General features: G+C 35.6%; 2 protein-coding genes and 1 pseudogene across 2 annotated transcripts in view; 2 read left to right on the plus strand and 1 right to left on the minus strand.

Annotated features, from left to right (window-relative positions):
* The first annotated feature begins 4,088 nt into the window (after positions 1–4,088).
* The window catches only part of LOC109154227 (auxin-responsive protein SAUR68-like), a 93,018-nt gene continuing 70,969 nt past the window's right edge, over positions 4,089–26,137 (plus strand). The window contains exon 1 of the mRNA XM_019302065.1: positions 4,089–4,129. The gene's annotated coding sequence lies outside the window, so the exon portion shown is untranslated. The remainder of the gene's footprint in view (positions 4,130–26,137) is intronic.
* Positions 5,259–5,767, plus strand: LOC109154234 (annotated as a pseudogene).
* Positions 8,815–14,195, minus strand: LOC109154224 (uncharacterized mitochondrial protein AtMg00810-like). Its single transcript, XM_019302061.1, has 2 exons — positions 14,190–14,195; positions 8,815–9,724 (listed from the first exon to the last, which is right to left on the minus strand). The coding sequence occupies exon 2, from the start codon at positions 9,586–9,588 to the stop codon at positions 8,941–8,943; it is 648 nt and encodes a 215-aa protein (XP_019157606.1). The 5' UTR covers positions 9,589–9,724; positions 14,190–14,195; the 3' UTR covers positions 8,815–8,940.

Raw genomic sequence — 26,137 nt, forward strand, 5'->3', positions numbered from 1 at the left:
CATGTCTCTCCTGCGTGAAATCCATGTGACAGGGATTTCGGTTCCCAAATTATGGTGTGATAATCTTGGAGCTACATATATGTGTGCCAATCCCATCTTCCATGCCCGCACCAAACATGTAGAGATAGATTATCACTTTGTGCGAGATAACGTTGCTACTAGAGAGATTCAAGTAAATTTCATCTCAACAAAAGATCAACTTGCAGATATATTTACCAAAGCCTTGCCCAGTCCTAGCTTTTCTTTTCTCAGAGACAAGCTACAAGTTACAAGTGTATCATGCGCTTGAGGGAGAGTATTAGGACTAGTATTAGGATTCTTGTATTTGTGTCATAGTATGACTCCCTATTCTAGTCTTCCTATGATTCCTCTTGTATATATATTCCCCGTGTCTGTACAGTTGTAAAAGTTTATTCAATACAATTCATTACAGTTCTCATCATAATACTAGTCCTAATAGTACTTACAACCTCCTTGTGAGGGAACCTCCAACGAACACATGTCTGAGTAAACAATCTCCAATTGTTTTGTGGCTCTCATTGACTTGCCCACGGGGAAGGGATCTCTATGCTTCTTCCTAATCAAACAAATCTCACAAATACGATTAAGGACATTCACAATAGGTAAATCATAAACAAGTTCCTTTATCACAGATTATTTAATCTAGAGAAACAGAAATGCCTAAACCGCATATGACATAACCAATTATCATCACAAATTTCAGAATTAAAGCAAGCAAGAAGTGCATGATTGATTGTCAAAGGAAATAGTCGATTTTGGGACTTATTTACCTTTGTAATCAAAACTCCCTTAGCATCTGCGATGGTACAACACCCTCGAGTAATGTTTATCTTATATCCTTTTTCTGACAACTATCTCATAATCCTCCAAGGTGCAATTACCTACAAATATTATTTTAGTATGGTAAAGTAATGAATAATCAATTAAAAATAATTTGTTCAAATAAAATTTCTTACTTTCAAGCAACCAACTTTGAGAACACATTAATGCCTCCAAAATATTTTGGTGAAGTCTACCACGATGAGGCGACACCAATCTACCACTAGTACTCAAAGTTGGAAATTTCTTTCCATCAATTTGCCACCATGATAAAACATCCAAATCATCATCAAATGGTGACTTCTTAGCCTCTAAATACGAGTCCAACTCTGATGTCTCACCCATGTGAGAAATTTCCATAAAGTTTTTCAATTTGACCCTAAGTGGGTCACCCTGAGTCAAGTTCTCCCCTTCAACATTAGATTGGACGCGTTTAATTACTTGCAAGTGTTGATATTGAAGAACACTCATATTCACGGCACAAATCATTGCAATATGTCTTAACCCTTTCAATTTCTTATGCAACTTTATCTCCATAAAATGTTTGAAAGAAGAATTGAACAACTCCTAACTTATACCTTGGATCAAGAACATTAGCTACAACTAGAATCTCATGCAGCACTTCCCAATATTTATCAAACTTTGCAAGCATACTCGTAGCCATATTTGCTATCACCAAATTAGTTGACTCAACCCAATTGCACAAATTAACCTTAATCTCATATATCAATAGGAAAAAATCATCAGAAGTTGGATATTTTCTTCTAGAAAATGCATTTGATGCTTTATAAAACACTTTCAATTTTATTTTTTTTTGAAAACTAAAACACATTTAAAAATTAAAAAAAAAAAAAAAACACTTTCAATTTATCACAAATGTTCTCAGCTAACTCCCAATACAAACAAATGAAGGATCTTTGTTGTTCCAAACAGTAAAAATCATCTTTGTATTGCAATGCAATAGAAAGCATTGAATAAGTAGAATTCCATAGTCTTATAGTCTTGAACTAACTGTTTTGAGTATTTTATACCCAAATTTGTTGCACTTTCTTTAAAGAGTTGTTGTCTTTTTGGTGTAGCTAACAAAAAACTAACACTATATCTATATCTTTCCAATTCATTCCCCATAACTTTTAACCCATCTTGCACTATCAAATTCAAGATATGAGCACAACAACGTATATGAAAAATTTTCAAATCCCCCATCCACGCGCCCCCGTTCCCCGAAAAAAATCGCCGAATCCGCCCCCGTCAGGACGGGGATCGGCTTTCTTCGTCGAGGGCGGGTTGAATTGTCATCCCTAGGGTCATGTCTAAAACTTTTTTCACTAAAGATCAACCTTTGTTTTTAATATTCCAAGGTTTAAATGATTTATTAAACGAGGTATACCATCTATTACTTTATAAATATTTAAAATTAATTTTTTTACCACCAATATATTAAATTAATATGTTCCAAAATAAATAATTACAACCATGTTCCTAATGAGATTTGGATAATTGTTCTTAGTTTCACATTTTTTAAAATAGATGTGCTAAATTGAACAGAATAAAGGTACAAGGACTAAATTGAATAAAACACTATAGTACAAGAACTTCATAGGTACTTTGACCTAAGCAATTTTATGAAAAAGTTGAGCTAATCTCCTTGATTACATAAATCATATACATACTGTATTGTTTGCAATTTTATGAAAAAGTTGAGCTAATCTCCTTGATTACATAAATCATATACAGTGCTGTATTGTTTGCAATTTTATCAAAAAGTTGATACATACTGTATTGTTTTCATATCATCCACTATAACTCATAATGCACATTATTATAAATTATATATAATGGATGAGGAAATTGAAACCAACGTGAATCAAACAAGCAACCTTCTGATCTGGAGTCAAACATGGTACCATTGCGCCACAGATCCACTTATTTATGAAGCTTAAAAACTATAAACTATATAAACTCATGTGTTGAAATGTTTTTTCCCAACAAGCATTTTACGCAGTTAGTTATCTAACAAGTAAGAAAGTTACAACCTGTGAAAAAGAAAAAAATAAACATCTAACAAAACTACATCTGTTGCACTCCTAATCTTCTTTGTCTCCCATACTTGTTCTATGAGGTTAGCATACTTCTGCTCTTCATCAACACCAAATTTCTTTATCAATTTTTTGGATTTAATTTGCATTTTCTAAGTTCAAAAGATTCAAAATAATTAAGAATGCATACATCGGAAGCAATTTTTTTTGTGTAAACCACAGGATGGTCTGGGTCTTTCTGGGCCGTTTAAAGGTCCAGATCCACGCAACTAATCCCCGTTCGTTTTGGGAGGTACGGGAGCTGGCCCAAAGGGGATCGTCACAAGAAATCGAACCCGGGTTATCCCAGAATTCTCCCACACAAAGAGAGCTCAATTGCCACTTGAGCAACCCCGTTGGGTTATCAATTCACCTCAGCTTGTCTTAGTGTCTCCATCAAACTTGTTGGATATTCTTTCTGCATGTAATTCTATAAAATCTTTATTGAGTAGATCAAGAAATCAGCAGCTTAGTTAATACACCAATATCAACTGATAGTTCAGCATAATCTCATCCACAATGTGCACCAAAAGCAGTATTAAATCTCTGCATATTTTGCCAATCTGATCACAAGACACAATGGAAGTAGAAGTAAAAACTGTACAAGAAAACTTGTGTGCAAATTTTTTTTTTTTTCCACTAAAGCTGAACTGTTTGTAGTTTCTCAAGATTTACAAATCCCAATCTGATATGAGACAACTGAAAAGGAAAAAAAAAATGTGTACATAGAAACTCTTTTGTGCAAAATTTTTCTCCACTAAACTAAGCTGCTTGTAGACTCTCAAGATCTACTAGAACTAGAGATGATGTCAAGAAAGATATCCTCTGGGCAAGGTATTGTAAGCCCACCCATTTGATGATCAAATCCAAATTCTTCTTCAGCTTGACTTAGCAAGTCTTGGAATGAAGGGTCCTTCAAGTATGATATTGGAATAACAAAGCGCTTCTTTTCACTTTCGCCTACATAAACTGCAAAGTGCCCCTTAGGAACCTCGATTTCTCTGTTTGTTCTTGAAGAAGACCTTCTGAGACCCTTGTTAGCATGGAGAATGTGTATCATACTAATTGCCATTCTGGAATGCTTCTTTTTAAAGCAGAGGTATTTGTGCTATAGAAACAATTTTAGAATGCAGAAACTAAGGTATTTGTGCAAGGAATGTTTGAGTATGGTGAATACTAACTCAAATGTGTTTATATAGATCCATTGGGAGGTGGATTGAGTGGCTAAGAGAAATTTGGATGGGTGGGCAGCCACCTAACAAGATAACAGACATAACCACATGTTTTTGTCTTACAAAATCATCAACAATTTTCAACTAACAAGTTAAACGAAAAATATCAGTGTATGAACATCATTCCCCACACGCTTCAATGAAATTGAGTAGATGGGGATAGCTTATCTACTTGTGTCTTTCCAAGAAACTCGATCTGTCACATAAGAGATGAATCAAATAAAGAGATGATTTGGAAACAAAACCATGTGATTCCTCATTTTTTATGTCTCCATATTTGTGGTTGAAGCTAAAAGGCCCCATACAACTAGCTAGGCAGCATAACCATGTGGTTTTGCCTCCTCAAGAGCTTAAAGACTGTCTTAGCCTCCTCATCACTTTAAAGACATGACTTCCATATTCATTTCATTCATCAAACACTGCAATTCATTCTACCCAATTTCCAAGGTTTCTACAAATCTTATTCTCTTCCGTTCAATCTTTCTCTCTATTTTCTGAGTTAATATCATTGTTACGAAAGTGAAGAGAGAGAGTTTCTAATGTGCTGTCGTATATTGTCTCATACTATCCTTTGAATAGAGAATACAAAGTCCTATAAATAGGAGCTAGAAAACTACGAATAGGAAACAAGTTTCCATATGTCCTATCTACCTACAACCCTAAACTGCCTAATATATAGAGATTCTATGGCCCTGTTTGGTAAAATGACTGTTAGCTGATAGCTGTTAACTGTTAGCTGATTGTGTTAATTAGAGGGTATAAATAGTTGATAACATTAGCTAATTGTAGAAAAGTGTTTGGTAAATTAGCTGTTAGCTGATAGCTGTTTGGTATAATTTCTTTTTTCAAAAAGCTAATTGAAAAAGTTGCTTGGAGTAACTTTTTGAATTTTAGCCTTTTGGAGTTGTAAAAAGCTAATTAACCAAACATTTATATTGATATTTTAACTAAATCAAACAATTAATAGTGGTCAAATAAGCCAAAATTGGCCTATAAGCTATTTTTTTACCAAACACGGCCATAATATATCAAATATATATTCCATAACACTCCCTCAAGTTGGAGCATATATTTTAATAATGCATCAAATATATATTCCATAACAATCATGATTAGTTCAAAGAGGCTCATTAAGCTGGCCAAAAGATGGCAGAAATTTGCTGCCATCCGAAGAAAGAGGATTTCATTCCCAAGTCTATATGATGATGCAGATAGCTGCAGTACTTCTTGTCTTCTTCTGCAGTTTACAAGGGTCATTTCACTATCTACACTGCTGATCAGAAGCGGTTTGTTGTCCCTCTATCATATCTCGAGAATCATATCACTAGGCAACTCTTAAGTATGTTGAAGAAGAATTTGGACTTCCAAGTGATGGGCCTATTACACTTCCATGTGATGCAGTCTTCATGGACTACATCATTTCACTTCTTAGCCGAGGTTTATCTAGACAACTTGAGAATGCATTGCTTGTCTCAGTTACTTCACATCGGTGTTCATCAGCTCCGTCACACCGAAATCAGGAATTGCTAGTTTGCTGATATTAATCTCAATAAATTTTGTAAATGATGAGGATATTAGTTGTAGCTCAATACATGATGTGAAATGTACATAAATCCAATACAGCATACTTGATATCCAAAATCTTCAGAATTCTTCTTAGAAAATTCAAATATATTGATTGCTTTCATAGTCTCCCTAATCTTCAGTTTTTTGCCATACACGTATACCTGTAGTTGACATATTTTCTGTTACAATAGCTTATTTGCTTGAATTTTATTCAAAAGCATGAAACTATATAATTGCGTAATTGAACAATAAGATTCTGCCACTTCCATTTCTGGCCTAGCATCGCTCCGCCAAGAATAAGCAGACGGCAGATGTAATTTGAAGCATATGATGAGAAAGCAATATGGTCAATTTTGAACAGTTCTGACCATCAGTTGCTATAGTGCCATTAGAGAATTTCTGACCTATATACTAATCTTGTTATCTCATTTTCTTTCATTTCATATGTCCTATATATATACTAATCTGGCACCTTTGTGTGATGGTTAACATGGAACTTTCACCCTGACCACACTATTTGCATAAACCTGCAAATTAAAGATGAATATCTTGGCCATAGATGTCAATGCTCTTGCCAAAACCATGATTTTTTTTTTGAAGAAACAAATTCAATTAATCAAAAATCGAATACAGTGGGGTGCGGAATCTTCCCAGATACAACGACCAGCATTCGAATGTGCAGCCCGGGCTAAGTTATGGGCCTGCATATTCACTGATCTGCTAACATATTTGATGGCAAAAGCCTGAAAATCAGAAAGTAAGTAACGACAGTCCCTAATTACAGTGTTGGTGTATGAGAAGTCCATGGGAGAGTCGTTAAAGGTATTGCAGACTAGTTGGCAATCTGATTGGATGCATACTTTTTACGCCATTGTTTACCCTTCTTGCCAAAACCATGATTAGTTCCAAGAAACTCATCAATTTCCCAGTGAAATATAATGTAAGATATTTGTTGCTGTCTAAAGAAAGAAGATTTCATTTTTAAGACACAAGGTCTGTGTGAATAGTTGTGGTAAATCCTCTGCACTAAAGTTTACTGGTAGCCTTGAATTTCCTTGAAGAGATATTTTACTGCTAGTTTTAGTCAAAGTATATTGAACACAACAATTTGGAATAGGATTTGGTGATAATTGGAGAGGCTTTCTGATATTTCCAAAGTTGCTGCAAAAATGCAAACAAAAATCTATACAAATGAAATGTACAGGAAAACTCTTCTATGCAAAATTTGTCTTCACTAAACTAAGTTGTGTGTAGTCTCTCTCAAGATCTCAAACTAGAGATGACTTCAAGGAAGGTATCCTCCATACAAGGTATTGTGAGTTCACCAGTTGGATGTTCAAATCCGAATTCTTCCTCAGCTTGACTAATCAAGTCTTGGAATGAAGGGTCCTTCAAGTACGAAACTGGAATGACAAAACGCCTCTTTTCACTCTCCCCAACATAAACTGCAAAATGGCCCTTAGGAACTTCACTTTCTCTGTTTGTTCTTGAAGAAGATCTTCTGAGGCCTTGCTTAGCACGGAGAATGTGCCCCATACCAATTGCCATCTTCAAATATGCTTTTTGGAAAGTAGGATTTCTGAAATTTTTTTCAGTATAGACACAATTTGTGAAGGCAGAAACTAGGAGTTGTGTGAAGGAAGAACTTGAGTGGGGTGAACATCAACACAAATGCATTTATATATATAGATCGTTTAGGAGGTGGATTGAGTGGCTATGAGAAATTTGGATCAGAGGCCAGCCAGCTAGAACGATTAGACAACATCTCCACATGGTTTTGTCTTCAAAAAATCATCAACAATTTCTACTACCTTTGGACATCACTAACCATATGCTTCAATAAATGGGGAAAGCTCAACTACCTTTGTCATTCCGAGAAAACCTACCAAATGAGAGATCAATATACACAGCACTAAGTTAATGGTATTTGCCTAAAAAATATCTTAATCAATTTATTTGAATTGGATTGGGACACATATAACCATGTATTTCCCTATTTGTATGTCTTGAAGGCCCCCCATACAGCTGGGTGGACATGGTTTTGCCTTACCTAATTTTGTCAAGAAATTGAACCACTTTAAATAGGTTGCTTCTCATCCAATTTTGATCATCAAACACTACAACTTTCTGCAGATCTTGTTCTCTTCCCTTCAATTTCTCTCTATTTCCTAAGTTAGCACCATGATCAGTTCTAAGAAACTCATCAAGTTGGCAAAAAGATGGCAGAAATTTGCTGCCATTCGAAGAAAGAGGATTTCCATTCCAAGTGATGATACAGATAGCTGCAGTACTTCCACTCTAGTTAATAGGGGTCACTTTGCTATCCACACGGTCAGAAGCGATTTATTGTACCTCTATCTTATCTCGAGAATGAGATTATTAGGCAACTCTTAAGTATTTCTGAAGAAGAATATAGACTTCCAAGCGATGGGCCTATTACACTACCATGTGATGCAGTCTTCATGAGCTACATAATTTCACTTCTTAGCCTAGGTTTATCCAGAGAACTCGAGAATGCATTGCTGGCCTCAATTACTTCACATCGGTGTTCATCAGCTCCACTGCACCAAGAATGGTGGAGAAATCATGAATTGCTAGTTTGCTGATATTAATCTCGATACATTTTGTAAATACGGATATGTAGAAAACTAAAAGGAAGAAGTTATTCTACAAACACTGACCTTGTTTTCATTTTGTCTGTTTTTTGTGTGTTTCTACAATTACAAGACTCATCTATATATACAAGATGGAAGGTTATCTATGCCTCTTCACATCCATGTCTATTCACCTACTTTTGACTCTTCACATACTTGTCTGTTCATTTCTAACACTCCCCCTCAAGCTGGAGCATAGATATTAAGCATGCCTAACTTGTTACAAATATATTCAACCATGTCCGTACTGGCTACTAAGCCCTTTGGTGAACAAATCAGCTAGTTGATCGCCACTACGACCATGAGCCATAGAAGTTAAGCCTTGTTGAATCTTTTCACGCACAAAATGAAAATCTACCTCAATATGCATGGTATGCTCATGGAACACTGGATTATTTGAAATGTGTATAGCTGCTTGATTATCACACCATAACGTATAGGCTTTATCACTTCCACACCAACCTCCTTCAACATATTGTCCACCCAAGTTATCTCACATGTCACATGAGCCATCGCCCTATACTCCGGTTCTGCACTGGACCGAGCCACAACAGTTTGTTTCTTGCTTTTTCAAGAAACCAAATTACCTCCTACGAATACACAATATCCTGTTGTAGACTTCATGTCGCTCAACGAACCTGCCCAATCAGCATCTGAAAAAGCCTCAACTCTCATATGTCCACGAACAGCATATAGAATGCCTTTACCGGGCGCATTCTTGAGATACTTTACAATTCGAACTGCTGCCTCCCAATGAGCTCGCGTAGGTGCTTGCATGAACTGACTTACCACACTGACTGGAAAAGCAATGTCCGGATGCGTAATGGTGAGATAGTTCAACTTTCCCACCAACTTCCTATATCTCTCTGGAGAGTCAAAGGTCTCCCCCTCACCAGCCACAAGTCTAACACCCTGCTCCATAGGGGTCTCGCATGGTTTTGATCCCAACAACCCAGTATCATCAAGCAAATCTAGCACATATTTCCTTTGGGAAAGAAATATTCCTCTCCGAGAGCGAGCAACTTCAATCCCTAGGAAATACTTCAACACTCCCAAATCTTTCGTGTGAAACTTTTCTTTGAGAAAAGATTTAAGAGCTTCAATCCCCACTACATCATTACCTGTGATTACTATATCATCCACATAAACGATCAAGAGAATGCACCCAACATTAGTATACTTGAAAAAGACAGCATGATCACACATACTCCTCTGCATACCAAACTCAATAATCACACTACTAAGCCTCCCAAACCAAGCTCGTGGTGATTGCTTCAAACCATATAGAGACTTCTTCAATTTACACACTCTCCCAGACTCCCCCTGAACAACAAACCCAGGAGGTTGCTCCAGACTTCCTCAACCAAATCACCATGCAAAAAGGCATTTTTGACATCTAGCTGATACAGAGGCCAATGATTAGACGCAGCTAAGGAAATAAAGATACGCACCGAAGCTATCTTAGCTACAGGGGAGAATGTTTCTATATAATCAACATCATAAGTCTGTGTATACCCCTTTGCTACTAAACGACCTTTAAGTCTAGCCACAGACCCATCAAGATTCATTTTCACAACATAAACCCACTTGCAACCAACTACAATCTTACCGGCCGAGAGGGGTACCAAATCCCATGTATGATAGTCCTCAAGAGTAGCCATCTCCTCCTCCATTGCTTGTCTCCACCCATCATGAGCTATAGCCTGACTCAAAGTGTTTAGAACTAACACAGATCTAAACGTGATACGAAGGTGCAAGATGACAATGGCAAATGATCATAAGACACAAAAGAGGAAATAGGATTTTGACAACGACGTTTACCTTTACGAAGGGCAATGGGAAGATCCAGGTCATTTGACGAAGATTATGGTAAGGAGGAAGTATTCACTTGCGGTTCAAGCGGTGCCACTTCATCTCTCGTCCGTCGAGTATAAACCTGTGTAATGGGGGGCCTAGAAACAAAGTCAACTGGTATGGTAATAGTATATGTAAGGAAGTCATTATCTGGAGTAGACCCATGCCCAGACGATCCAACATCCCCAGAGAACACCATGTTATCAAAGAAAGTAACATCAGCTGATACTAAATACCGCCCCAAGTAAGGTGAATAGCACCTATAACCCTTCTGAGTACGCGAGTACCCCAGGAATATACACTTAAGTGATTTAGGATCAAGTTTCCTGCGTTGAGGACGAACATCCTGGACAGACAAGTACACCCAAATATTTTTTGTGGGAGATGAAAAAGAGGTTCCGTTAGATACACCAAAGAATAAGGAATTTGACCTTTAAGGATAGATGAGGGCATCCTGTTGATAAGAAAACATGCAGTATGAACAACATCAGACCAAAAGACCTTAGGCACTTTCATTTGAAACAAAATTGCCCGAGCTTTACTTCTAACACATGACAATTCTTTCTTTCTGCCATTCCATTTTGCTGGGGGGTATACGCACACGAGGACTGATGAACCATCCCATTTTGGCTCATATAAGTGGAAAAAGGTTTAGAGAAATACTCTTGTGCATTGTCACTCCGCACACATTTAATAGTTTTATTAAACTGGGTTTTGATCTCAGCACAAAAATTACAAAACATAATAACTACTCTTCTCTAGATTTCATAAGGTATAACCACGTACACCAAGAGAAGTCGTCTACATATGTTACGAAATATCAAAACCCGTTCTTCCTTGTGACATGACAAGGACCCCAGACATCATAATGAACAAGATCAAATATTGATTTTACTCTTTTATTGACACGAGGAGGGTAGGAAACCCGACAATGCTTAGCAAACTCACACGACTCAGACTGCAAAGTAGACAATGACTCTAAACTAGGAAACAACTTCTTTAGGATCGACAGTGATGGATGACCATACCGACAGTGTAGTTGAAAATGAGAGGTATCACTCAACATGGCCTTGGACGGAGATACAGACTGTTCCAAAACATATCGTCCTCTGACTTCCTTCCCCTTACCAATAATCTTCTTCGTCAAAAGACCCTGAAATAAACAATAACCCGGAAAAAAAAAAAAAAGAGAAAAAAACAATTCAAAGTCCGTGTGATTTGGCTAATGGAAAGCAAATTAAAGGGAAACTTTAGAAGATGTAATATAGATGACAGTGGTAATGATGAGGTTGCAACAACACTGCCTCTACCTAAAACTGGAACAGATGACCCATCCGCCAAAGTAACCATAGCCCTAGGGTTTAATGGAGAATATGAGAAAAAAATTTTAGAATTACCTATCATATGGTCACTAGCTCCGGAGTCAATGACCCACTATGTAGATGAGGAAGACACACATGCAACAGGATTACCTGTTTGGACAAAGGTTGCAGAAGAAGGCGGTTGATTGGATGGAAACTGGGGTGAAGACTACATAAAAGAAGACACCTTCAGTTGATTGAATGTTGCTAACTCCTCATCTGTCATAACCACCATATGAACTTCAGGCCCAGAGGTTGTGTTAGCAAATCTTTGCTGTCTGGGTGGTTTAGGACATTGATTCTTGAAATCTCCTGGTTCTCCACAATTGAAACATACCTTTGGTCCTTCACGACCTCCTCCACCACCCCTTCCTCCACGTCCTCAATGGCGACCATCTCCACCTCGACTATTGTACCCTTCATTAGTGTACCTCCCTTGCGACACAAACGTACTTCCTTCGTTATTGCTTCCTTGTGATATAAAAACATTCTTTTCGGGGGGTTCATCAGTACTTACTGGTGCATTCTGTATGTGGGAGAATACTTGATCCAATGATCCTAACTCATTGTTTCCTAGCAATTGTGACCTAAGAACCTCAGTTGTAATAGGCATCGCAGTACACAAAGCTTCACTTAAACTTTTGAAATCATAATAGTAGTCTCATAGATCTCGACCCTTTTGATTAAGACAATAGACATACTGAGACAACTGATACAGTTTCCTCAAATTACTTGACCCACTAAACCATTCAGACACTAGATCTCACATTGCTTTAACCGTGGTACAATGTTGCATTGATAAGATCACTTTCCTATCAATACAATTAATTACCTGGGATAACAAAGCTTTATCATCTGCCTCTCACTCTTTATTATCTGGAGGGAAATCTTCATCTAAATGGTCACCTTTACCCATTCCATCTAAATTAATTTTGACCAAAAATTTTCATTCAGCAAAATTAGACCCATCAACAGTCAGGACTACATCAATTAATTTAGACGGAGTAGTCACAATAGTAATATTTTTGTTTTCTGCCATAATTTGTAAGTGCCAAAAAAAAAACCAACAATATTCCAAGTTCATGCTCACCACAGTACTGAACCTCCAATATTCAATATTCCAAAAAGCAAAAAGGGCAAACAATACTCCAAAAGGCAAAAACAAACAATATTACCGCATGTTTGTCTTCTCTCTCTCGCACAGCAGGTTCGTCTTTTCTCTCGCGAAGGATATGGAATTGCTCGAACCCTCTTTCTCTCCACTCAGACGGATTCTACTCTCCACGGCGAGCCCACCGGTATAGTCGCGGTCGAAGATGGTCGCCGGAAAACCCTCCACGCGCCGGTGAGTGAGTCGGCAAGCAGGTTGTGACGGTGGCGCGTGGCTGCTCCGGTGACGTCGCGACTCGAGCTCCGACGTCGTCCCCCTGTTCCGAGCAAAGCCCACTACTTCACTCTCACCCGCTCTGATACCATATAGAAAACTAAAAGGAAGAAGCTATTCTACGAACACTGACCTTGTTTCCATTTTGTCTATTTTCTATGTGTTTCTACAAGTACAAGACTCATCTATATATACAAGATGGAAGGTTATCTATGCTTCTTCACATCCATGTCTGTTCACCTACTTTTGACTCTTCACATACTTGTCTGTTCATTTCTAACAGGATATTAGTTATAGCTCAATACATCATGTTAAATGTACAAAAAATCCAATACAACAATACTTAATTGATATCCAATATGTTCAGTATTCTTCTTAGAAAATTCAAATATATTCATTGCTATAATATTCTTCTTAATCTTCAGCTTGCTGCAATACACCTAGTTGACATATTTTATGCAACAAGTGCTTAATTGTATTAATTTTATTCAATTCTTAGCAAAAAGCATTAAACTATATAATTTGAACCATATTAGCATAGTAGCATTGCTATGCCAGATGTTATATGAGATAGCAAGTCATAGTATGATAGTAGTGCTTATCAAAGGCAGAGGTTGTGGGCTGTCAATTGGCTGTCAATTGCTAACATTATGACTGAGGTTTTAAGATCCCATTTGTCATAATTTGTGTATTAGTTGTATATATTCTTACCTAATGTAGAATAGCAATAATTAGCGTAATCAGTGTAGATATTTTCTTGTCTAAAATAGGTTGTACATCAATCATTATTTATTTGAAAATTTATCAAAGAATTGGGCATTCACTCTTTTTCTGAAAAGTTGTCACCTGAAGCAACCGGAGTTGCACTGTTATCAAGGACTATGTGAATAGTTGTGGTAAATCGTCTGCAGTTAGCAAGGACACATAGACTACTTTCAGATCAGCACATTATACCTAAAATGTTGACTGTTCTCAAGATTATTTCTTTATTCTGAATTTTATTTTGTGTTAACTTTTAGTGTGCAGAATATATATATATCTTAAGTTTCCTTGGAGGAGATTGTAAGTCTAGTTTTACTCAGCCAATATTTAGTGGTATAAGTTGGAGTAGGAATATGAGATTTGTTGAAAATTGGACTGACTTTCTGATATTTTCAAAGTTACTGCAGAAATGCAGACCAAAAAAAAAAAAAAAAATTCTATACAAATCAACTGTACACTAAAACTCTTCTATGCAAAATTTGTCTTCACTAAACCAAGTTGTCTGTAGTCTCTCAAGATCTCAAACTAGAGATAACTTCAAGAAAGGTATCCTCCATACAAGGTATTGTGAGTCCACCCATTGGATGATCAAATCCAAATTCTTCCTCAGCTTGACTAAGCAAGTTTTGGAATGAAGGGTCCTTCAAGTACGAAACTGGAATGACAAAACGGCTCTTTTCACTTTCGCCCACATAAACTGCAAAGTGCCCCTTAGGAACCTCACTTTCTCTGTTTGTTCTTGAAGAAGACCTTCTGAGGCCCTGCTTAGCACGGAGAATACGAGTCATACTGATCGCCATTCTGGGATGTTTCTTCTTATAGCAGAGGGAGTGTTAATCAAAGATACTATAGAAACAATTTTAGAAGGTAGGTGTGAAGGAAATATTTGAGTGGGGTGAATACTAACTCAATTGTGTTTATATAGATCGTTTGGGAAGTGGATTGAGTGGCTAAGGAAGGGTAGCCAGCTAGCATGATAATTGATAAGACAACATTATCACATGGTTTTGTCTTTGAGAAATCAATCATCAACAATTTCTAAACACAAGTTTGTAGATAAAGCAAAGGCTTTTCTAATAACACAGTCCCCACAAGCTACAATGATATTGAATAGATAAGATGTCTTAACAAGCTTAGTCACATTCACCCGCACAATATCTCAGCTTTTTTTGTTTGAATCAATCCTATGAATGAGAAACATACACAAGTGATTCCTCATTCTTATGTCTCCATATATTTCTGATTGAAACTAAGCGACCCCATACAATTCCGGTGCACATGCTTTTGCCTTCCATAATTTTATCAGTAACTTACAGCTTGTCTTAGCCTCGTTTGCGCTTTAAATAAGTCACTTCCATATGTATTTTGATCATCAATGCAAGCACCAGAAGTCAGTCCAACCAAGAGCTAAGGTTTTTACTGCTGTTTTTATCTTCTGTTCAATAGTTAGGAAAGGATTGGAGTACAGTCTCCTTAAGAACTGCTCTACCCCCTCAGGATAATAGCTTTCCATGCCACCCGTGGCATTAAGCCATAGTCTTCTGTATATGGGTCATTTGTCTTGACAGGAATTCTTCTGAGAGAATAAAAGAGACATATTCCCTTGCCATAAACCCCTAGAAGCATGGAAACAAACCTTCTCCGAAACCACTAATGATCACAGAATACCAAATGTTGGACACAACTCTATATTTCAAAATCTTGATAAATCCATTCTCCTTAGAACGTTAGTAAGAATTGACCAAGAAACTCAATGATATGCTTCAAAGTAACATCTTCATCATCCCCTGAAAACTTGATTATTTTATGAATACACATTCATATTCTTTTGTCCTTCACAATGGTTAATGGAAGAGCATTATTGTGTTTCTATCCCCCTCAAGAATCCACTTAGTGTGTACTGTTTACCTCGAATAATCCTCTTCAATCTGGGGTTGCTTTTAGTAAAGGGCATTTACCTTATTATAGTTCAGCATGAGTTCCTTTGTTGGATCTTCCTCTAACTTTATCTCAACTTCTTGCACCCTATATACCAATTTCCAGCTCCTCCTGTTTGACGAAAAATGTTCCCCAGAACTGTTCTATTCCATTCACTCAATACATTCCACAAAATTTCCTGTTTGTATAAGAAGACAAACATTGTATTTCCTTGAACCTTTTTGTTTCATATATACCTTCTCAACCGAATCCAGAAAGCCTTCATAATCATTCCAAGCAATTATAAACGTAACTGAAATGGATTAGCAGAAGTCCCAATTGATCTAGCACAAGTTATGTGCATCAAAGAATGGTGAGAAGTAGTACTTTCTAGCAATATGAAAAATTGCACAAGCATTCCAAATGGCATAAGAACCATACCCGCTATTCAACCTCATCATAGAATTACCATAGAAACGAATATGAAATAATCCACAAGCATTGACACACTATACTGCATGTTGTCTGGCACTCCTCCAAACTTTTTCTGTATAGTAATCCACAAAACGTAGATCTATCTTACAACCCCATAGATCCTATATATATCTATCTATATGAAGAAGAAATCATGTAGCAAATGGGATTCTTTTTTGTACTGCAAGTGAGAAATATCATTAAAAGGTTCAAGGATACCAGCCTGTACTTAGAGGCCAGGGTGATACATCTTAATGAAATATTTGTGACTGAGGGATCCTTTAGTAGAAATCTCTCTAGCAGTCCAAATTATGGCCACTAATCATTTAAGAGGGGTAGCAATGGGGGGATGGAGTACTTCCCTTATGGCTTTCCAGACTTGTTTGAACGTGATCTTTACTGTGTTTGGAAAACAATGACGTGCTGTCTTGGTGCACTGCCTGAATGAACCCATTTTGCTACTGAAGTTGAAGACACCTTGTTTGAAGTAGACACAGCAGGCCGGAGTTTTCATCTTGTTCATCGTCCTGGTTGGCAAACTGTTGAATGGATAACAAATATGTTTTCGTGAATTCAACATCAAATGTGTTTATATATATAGATCCCGGCCTTAGGGGGTTGATTTAGTGTCTAATACAAAATTTGATGGGAGGCCATCCAGCCAGATAGCTTGTTAAGACACATACATTACCACATGGTTTTGTCTTCCAACAACCATTATGAATTTTCTACTATCAACATTGCAGATAAAGAGCTTGTTTGAACATCATTCCCCACATGCTTCAATGAAATTGAATAGATAGGATGGCCTAACTACTGCTATTCCAAGAAATGAAAGCCTACCAAATGTTAGATAAGGATGAAGTGCAATAGATTGATGTCGTTCGCCTATGGGTTATCTTAATCTTCTTTCTTGTTTGAATCTATCAGTTCTATGATCGATTGAGAAACATAAACATGTGATTCCTCAACTGCGTGTCGCCACAATTGGGGATATTTCCAGTCCCACCATATATTTCTAAATGGCCCCTTTCAATTATATGGCGTGAATTAAATTTAAAAAAAAAAAAAAAAAAAAAAAAAACGGTTGCATCCGATATATTGAAATATAAATATGGAGTGGTACACATCTTCATAATCTAGTTACGAAAATTGAAACATACTTCACTTCATTTGTGTTTTTCCAACGCATTTCATAATAGTGTTGTTTTAACTTTTAATTAGTTAGAAAATGAGCCGAAGTTACTTGCATCCGGCTCCAATTGATTTAAGCTTATTGACTTTTCAAGTGCACCACCGATCAGAGTCGGTTTAGGCAAATCCAGAGTATAATAGTATTCTGTGATGTGCACATTATGTGCATAGTGCTTTCAGGAACGTCATTTCTAATCATCAGGTTGATGCATTGCTATGTGAATATGGATTTTATGCAATTACACGTTTATTAGGATACATGAAGCTTGATTATCACCTTGATCATGGCACTGGTTAGAGCAATGGCAGCCTGAGGTACATGCTTTCCACATGTCATTCAGTGAGGTAACGGTTACATTACAAGACGTAGAAATGCTGTTAGGCATAAAATTGATGGGCAACCACGGACCGACAAAATAGAACGGACTAAAGAAGCTCGTTTAGCTCAAGTACAAGAGTTTTTAGGTTTTACTTTTGAAAACAACTAGTACACCGGTACAACTCTTAATATGTCAATGTTAGAATTAGCCATCTCTAGTTTTAATGTTGACATTGCAGATGAGGATCAAATTGAACAATACAGTATGCTAATTTTATTATTTTTGGGCAGTTTGCTATTTTCAGAAACAACCCGAAATAAGGTAAAATTATGTATGTTAGATTTTGTTGGGAAATTTTCAATTTCGGAACAATATAGTTGTGTTAGACTTAAAATATATCACATGCATCATAATATATGACACATGATCGTACTAACCTCCAGCCATTAGTTCTTGTGTTGATGATGGTTGAACGATCCGGACTGCTGCAGAGATAACACGAGTATTTTGTCTCTCATTTTACTCAGCTCTCTCTAGATGGTGTATGAGGTATGTAATGTGAGCAGTGAGAGGACTAGTGACCTTATATAACTACTGGCCATCATTATGGTTGTATGTCTGTAGGTCTCCTAAATCCTAACTAGACTCATAATCATAATGGTAGTCTAGCCATTAGGTCATCCTCTCACATGCTCTGTTGAGTCGGAGTGTGGGGGGCCCTTAGGGTTGGGGATTCAACCTTTTGGGAGAAGTCTAGCCATTAGGTTATTAGTGTTGCACCACATATCAAATACTGTCACGCCCCACTTTTAGGACATGACACGGCCGTATCGTTACGTGAAGACCTGTAACAATACGAAGCCTAACCATACATACCTCTCAGAATCTTCATAATAACTCTTGAATATACAATAATTCCACAACCCAAAATTACAAAATATAATTGACTTGTTCTTCCCAAAAACTCATCAAATCCACTATTAGATATTTATAATTAAGAGTAGTATGTCCAAAATGCATCACAAGCACCAAAACCAAGCACAATGGTCTACCAAAAATACAAAGGGTCAAAGAGAAAGTCTAAATAAACAAAAATCCATGATAAGCTCCAAAACTAGGACTAAGTCTCCAAGTTTCAAAAGTCACCTTCGAGACCCCACCACTTGTGCTCGTGCTATTCACATGTCCTTAACTACTCTGAAACATGAGAAAAAATACAAATAATGAGCTAATGCCCAGTAAGTGATACTCCTCTCAACCCCGGATCAAGTAGCCCCAATATAATACAAAAAGCTTTAGAGTAACAACTAGATGCAAAACTCAATCCTTAAATTATATCAAAATCATAACATACTTCCATCATACTATACACAAATTCCCAAAACGAAAAACTTTAGCTACATGGGCATCAATATTATGTCATAATACAATACTTTCAAAAGCACCAATCATTCCTTTACATATAACTCATTGGCAACCTACAACCACCATTATATTATGTGGCACATGTCATTATCGGTATAATGGTCCAAAAAGACTCGACGATTCGGAATGAGTCAGGCTCGACGATTCAGAATGAGCCGGATGGAACGTTCCAACAAATAATTCGAAAGACTCGACGATTCGGAATGAGTCAGGCTCGACGATTCGGAATGAGCAATTAGGAACATTCCAAGCCAAACAAAACAAACAACAAAATGTAGGTTGCCTCATGAGTTTGATCAAATAATCAAAATAGTTCTTATAATCAAATAGCCCGATGTAGCAAAAATCATTTGCTTAAAATCACATAACAAAGTTCATATTTCCAAAATAGGTAATAAGTTTATCAAACTAAGAAATATGCAAGGTATAAACCATTCTCAAAATAATAATTTTCTTAGTACATAACTCTTTAAACATCATAGAATGGTTTATTAAACCAAAGTAATTTCAAAAGGATTGAAATGGCTTAGGTGGAAAGAACTTAAAGTTAATAAACACAAGAGGTTAAGGATTCAAGTCTCACTTTAAACAAACAAACCATTTTTATAAGGCATATTGATATAAAACAAACACACACAATATGCTAGCTGTTGGAGTCAAACCCACGCCCTACTACCTGTATAACAGCCATAAAACCACTTTACCGTCTCTACACATGGCGATTGTATCAATCAGAATTTATTTAGCTTAAAAATACATTCCGGAAATCACAATTCCAACAAAGCCAAATACAATTTCAATCCAGAATTCAGCTTAGCATTTCAGACCCAAAACATAATCATAGTTCAAAATATTTTTAACTCATACTAACCATAAAATGAGGATTCAAAGTAGTGGAGATTATTTCATAATATTTAGGGGTTTTCCAAAATAAGGAGAGAAAAGTTAATCACTTACCTAAAAACATCCAAATCTTAGCTATTAAGCTCGCCCAAATACTCCTTGTCAAAATCCCTAATATTTTCAAACATTAATCTTAGGGCTCAAGTGATAAACCCAACTCAAAGAGTGAAATATAGAGGTCAAACTTACCTAGAATACTCCAATAGCTTTGAGATCTAAGCTTGAAAAAGATGGAGATCAAAGCTCCAAGGTTTTTCCTTCCCCTATCTCTCTCTAGTTAGCTCCCCTTATCTTCTTTCAAATGAAATGTTTATCCAAGACCAAAGTGGTTCCTTAACCTTTAAGGGTAAAGAGGGGTAATTTAGTAAATTCATCCAATATCAATTTTAATAACCTTTGACTTGTTGACCTATTTTAATAACATAGGTATATTTTTTATTTCCAAGATAGTGGGTATTACAAATACTAAATATTATCATAACTTATTCTAATGTTATAATAATGATATAATAGGAAAACGTTACATTCTCCACTTGGTGCAAACACCACCACTCAATAACAGAAAAACACCAACCATAATGATATATTCTCATTAGCGCGAGTATTATCCATTATGATCAAATGCAAACTGTCATTGAGCACTTAATTAGGAAACAAAACCTAATGAAATAAACCCTATGTTTATTCCAAGTCCCTGAAGTACATTTTCTCATCAATATAAAGCAAATGAAGGTGTACTGATATGAGTCCAATTGTGCATATTTTTAGTATTGATTTAATTATATTTGTTAGGCTTGGGTCCATAATTTTGGTGATTTAATTGCATAATCCCTCATTTTATTATTTAAATATGGTCCACACTTGTTTTGAATGTTTTACGGTGTTTGTTAGTGTTTTTGAACCATTATAGGTCAATTCTATGACCAAGGAAAGTTCTAGGGCGAGTTTGAAGTCAAAATGGACAAGATTGGAGCCCAGAAGACTCGATGCGTCAAAAATAGACAGAACGCACTCCGTTTTGGCATCAGGACGTTCGACGCGTCGAGACTTCGACATGCAACTACGAAGCGCAAGGCGCTGAATTACTATTAAAAGAAAGGGACGGTAATATTAAATTCCAAAGCAAAGCAGCATTGCATTACATTAATGACAATCATTAATTTCCAAAAAGGAATGAGTGTTGTTATTTGCACCACCCTTTGACCAAAAGTGTGTATAAAGTATCTTGAAATTGTAAAAATGAGAAAACTTTTAATAATTACATAGGTGGTGCAAATAGCAAAATGAGGGTTCATTTTGCTATTTGCACCACCTTGGTCAAACCTCATTTATGAAGTGTAATTAATAATATTTTAATTCAAAACTTAATTAATTAAAATATTAAATTTTTTTTTTAAAAAAAAAAAGATGAGCCCTGTCACTGTTTTGCTTTTGTTTTTGTTTGTTTTTTTGTTTTTGTTTTTTTTTTAATGCCTAATTATTTATGTAATATTTTTTTTAAAATTTTTATTTTCAATACATATTTTTTTTAAGTTTTTATTTTCAATACATTTTTTTTCGATATATATATTTTTTGTTCAATACATTTTTTTAAGTTACTAATTTCAATACAATTTTTTTAGTTTATAATTTCAATACATATTTTTAAGTTTATAATTTCAATACATATTTTTTTAAACAATTAATCAATATTGATGTTTGTGAGATGAAATTAATGATAATTTGGGCGGCAGAGAATACAAATTGGACTCATATGTCTCTCTCTCTCTCTCTCTCTCTCTATATATATATATATATATATATATATATATATATATATATATATATATATATATATATATATATATATGTGGGGTGTGTGTGTTATGTATATGTATCACACAATCTATAAGCCATGGATGATTGGATTTAGTTACAATAATCAGAATCAAAGCCAGTTACTTAGTTACAATGATCAAAATCAAAGTCGGACATTATGATGTATTTTAAGTTGTTATTTGAATTGTTATTTATTTCTATGGGTGTTGCTATTTGTATTTTAAGCCAGTTTGTTCTTGCTTGCTAGGTAATTAGGACTCATTTAAATTAGATATAATTTCTCAATTGACTAAATAACAATCTCTTTGTTCCATGTCAGAGAAAATTATAGTAGTAATCAATTTAGTGAATATAGTTGTAAATTAATTTAACTTGTTGTGAATATAGTTGTAAATTAAAAAATTTATTGTATTTACAGTATAAAAAGATAGGTAGAATTGAATTGTTATTTATTTCTATGGGTGTTGCTATTTGTATTTTAAGCCACTTTGTTATTGCTTGCTAGTATAGGTAATTATGACTCATTTAAATTAGATATAATTTTTCAATTGACTAAATAACAATCTCTTTGTTCCATTTCAAGAGAGAAAATTATAGTATAACATTTTTCATAACCCACATATCTTTATAAAATTGTTACAGTATTTACCGTATAAAAAGATAAGTAGAAAATCAATTTATATTTCAAAGTCTCAATAGAACTCTAACCCACATATATTTATAGAATTTTAACTACATCAAAATTGTTAGAACTCTAACCCACATATATCTTTATAAAATTGTTACAGTATTTACAGTATAAAAAGATAGTTAGAAAATCACTTTATATTTATTCATTTCAAATATCACTAGTAATCATTTTATATTTCAATTTATAGTTAAATCAATTTAAAATAATGTATACAACAAATTTGAGTTATAAAAAATATTAGAATAACAAAATTAATAATTATTTCTCTTTATTTAAAATTAAAACATAAACAAAAATAAGTATTGAAAATATAAACTTAAAAAAACATGTATTGAACAAAAAAAGATGTACTGAAAATAGAAACTTTAAAAAAAATGTATTGAAAATAAAAACTTAAAAAAATATTGCACAAAATAATTAGGCATTAAAAATAATAATAATAATAATAATAATAATAATAATAATAATAATAATAATAATAATAATAATAATAATAAAATAAAAAGAGATTAATTATTAAATAAAAATTAAAAAAATAGAGATTAATGTTTGACTTCATTTAATGAGGTGGTGCAAATAGTACCTTTTTATTTGCACCACCTATAAAGCTATTACACCTATTAAATCGGGGTTGTAAATAGCAAAATGGGTGGTGCAAATAGAATTTCCCTATTCAGACTAGGATTGGTTCTAGCTTTGTACATACTTTAAAATACCACCTTCCTCAACCTTAATATTCATTCAGAGATCTTTAGAGACAAGAATGAGAGAAATCAAGAGCCACAAGTTATCTTGGAAAGCAAGAAGAAGACTAGGGAGATTTGAGAGAATCGTCTGGTTCATTCTTGTACTCTTTCGATAATTTGTATTTATTATTATCTGCTATGTATAATTTAGCCATGCTTGGCTAAATTCCATTAGAAATTCTTGGGTAAAACTGTTTATGAACCTATGTGCCTGAGCTCTCAGATTCTTTAATATATTATTATTTGGGTTTAATACTTGTGTTGCAATTGTGATTTTATTGCTTGATGCTTGTAAATTAGTGGCCATAGTTACTTGCTTCGTTTGCTTTCTTTGTGTCACAACGAGAGTTGGACATAATTTAGGGCACACATAATTGCACATAATTGTTGTACCTTGAGAAAGGGTAATTTATTTAGGGGGTTTAATTCTAGATTATTGCACATCGAGAGATGGTAGTAGTTAGGAATTTATGATTCTTGATCTTGTTTTATTGGGTGTTTAAGCCACGAGAGTGGAAATTCACCAATGTTAGTGACTACGAGAGTAGCTCTATATCACCTTGCATTCTCACACGTGTATGAACCCAGATTTAATATTACATTAGGTTAGGCACTAGGGGATTAAACACTTGAATCCCAGGAATCTCAATCTCTCTATTTTGTTTTCAAAACCCTGAATCACTACTTTATTTTATTTATTTAATGCAACCATCCAAGTCTATCGTTAGGATTAGCTTTAATGAATAAATTACTAACTAGTGCTTAATACAATCACTTTCCTGTGGATCGATTACCCGATACTTCGGGTATTATTTGTTTGCAAATATACTACAATCATGTACACAATTAATTGAGAAAATGTCTGAATGCCAAAGAATTTTATTGAAACTGAATGTATATACAAATCACAAAGTGGGTGAAAGTCCCACTTTCTGAACCAAATCCTTGAATTTAACTGAAGGCATTCATTTAGTCAAGGGATCTGCTAACACCAACTCAGTATGAATGTGTTCAATGAATACAACTTTATTTTTGACACGCTCCCTAATTGCTAAGAACTTGATGTCAATGTGCTTAATTCGACTCCCACTTTTGTGGTTTTTAGCTAGGAAGACTGCAGCTGAGTTGTCACAGTAGACTTTCAATGGCTTAGATATATAATCCATAATTCTAAGCCCAGAGATAAAATTCTTTAGCCAAACACCCTGTGAAGTAGCCTCGAAACAGGAACGAACTCGGCTTCCATGGTAGAAGTAGATATTAAGGATTATTTAACACTTCTTCATGAGATAGCCCCACCGGCCATAATAAAGACGCACCCTGAAGTTGATTTTCGAGCATCAACACAGCTAGCAAAGTCTGCGTCTGAATAACCGACCACATCTAAATTGTCCGTTTCCCTAAACCCAAGCTTGTAATCTTTGGTTCATTTTAGATACCTTAGAACACTCTTTACAGCTCTCCAATGCTCTAACCCCGGATTGTGCTGGTAATGCCCTAGCATTCCAACCGCAAAAGCAATGTTCGCCCTTGTACAGACTTGAATATATCCAAGACATCCAACTGCTGCAGCATAAGGGATGTTTTCCATTGATTCTTTCTCCAAATAAATTTTCGGACATTGGTCCAAACTGAATTTATCCCCCTTAGCTATGGGAGCAGCGTTTGGTGAACAATTTTGCATATGAAATCTCTCTAAAACTTTGTTTATATAGGTTACTTGAGATAAACCCAGTATACCCCAGGACCTATCTCTATGAATTTTAATGCCGATAACATAAGAGGCATCACCCATATCCTTCATATCAAAGTTCTTAGAAAGAAATTGTTTCACATCACGAAGCATCCCCTTATCATTGGCGGCAAGTAAGATGTCATCCACATATAAAACAAGAAAGCAAATTTTACTCCCTGGTATATATAGTTATCTGAGGGATTTTCAACAAAACCAAATGAAGAAATTACCCCACCGAACTTGATATACCATTGACGGGGGGCTTGTTTTAAACCGTATATGGATTTCTTAAGCTTACAACTAAACGCTCACCACCCCTAGAAGAGAAACCTTCAGGTTGTTTCATATAAACCTCCTCTTCTAGATCACCATTAAGAAAAGCGGTTTTCACATCCATTTATTGCAACTCAAGATTAAAATGTGCAACTAATGCCAGAATGATCTGAAATGAATCTTTCTTTGATACAGGAGAAAAGGTTTCCTTGTAATCGATTCCTTCTTTTTGAGTAAATCCCTTGGCAACAAGCCCGACCTTGATCTCTCAATGTTGCCTAATGAGTTTCTTTTAGTCTTAAAAACCCATTTACAGCCAATGGCCTTGGCCCCATTAGGCAACTCAATAAGATCCCAAACTCCATTTTCCTTCATGGAATTCATTTCATCCTTCATGGCTTCTAACCATAAGTTAGACTGCGCACAACTTGTGGCTTGAGAGAATGTTTCAGGATCATTTTCGGCCCCTATGTCAGATTCTTGTAGATACGAAACATAATAACTAGGAACTGCTGATTGCCTTATCCGAGTAGACTGTCTTAAGGTTGGACCCCCATCGCCTTGTACAGGTTGCAGGGTAACTACATCTTCAGGAACTGGTGGCAGTTCTTGAATTGGTTCAGTCTGCATCGGCTCAAAATTTTGTTGTATATCCTGAGTTGGTTCAACCATTGGTTCGAAATCTAGTTTAGGCGGTCGCTGTAAGTCCTGAACTGGTTCTTCCAAAGGTTGATCCTCAACAGTAGGTGGTATATCTGTAGGCGGAACTAAAGGAGCACTGCGGATAAGTACAACCCCACCAGATGACGTGGAAGGTTGAGAGTCAGTATGATCGAAGGAAGGAAAGTCCTTAAATTGATCACTCCTACTAATCGAGTCATCTTCAAGAAATTTAGCATTCCTTGATTCC

This window comes from Ipomoea nil, unplaced genomic scaffold (assembly GCF_001879475.1).
Source record: "Ipomoea nil cultivar Tokyo-kokei standard unplaced genomic scaffold, Asagao_1.1 scaffold2610, whole genome shotgun sequence".
Taxonomy (NCBI): Eukaryota; Viridiplantae; Streptophyta; class Magnoliopsida; order Solanales; family Convolvulaceae; genus Ipomoea; species Ipomoea nil.

Excerpts from the sequence above, each read along its gene's own strand:
- LOC109154224 (XM_019302061.1), bottom strand. The coding sequence starts at position 9,588 with ATGCAGAGGAGTATGTGTGATCATGCTGTCTTTTTCAAGTATACTAAT.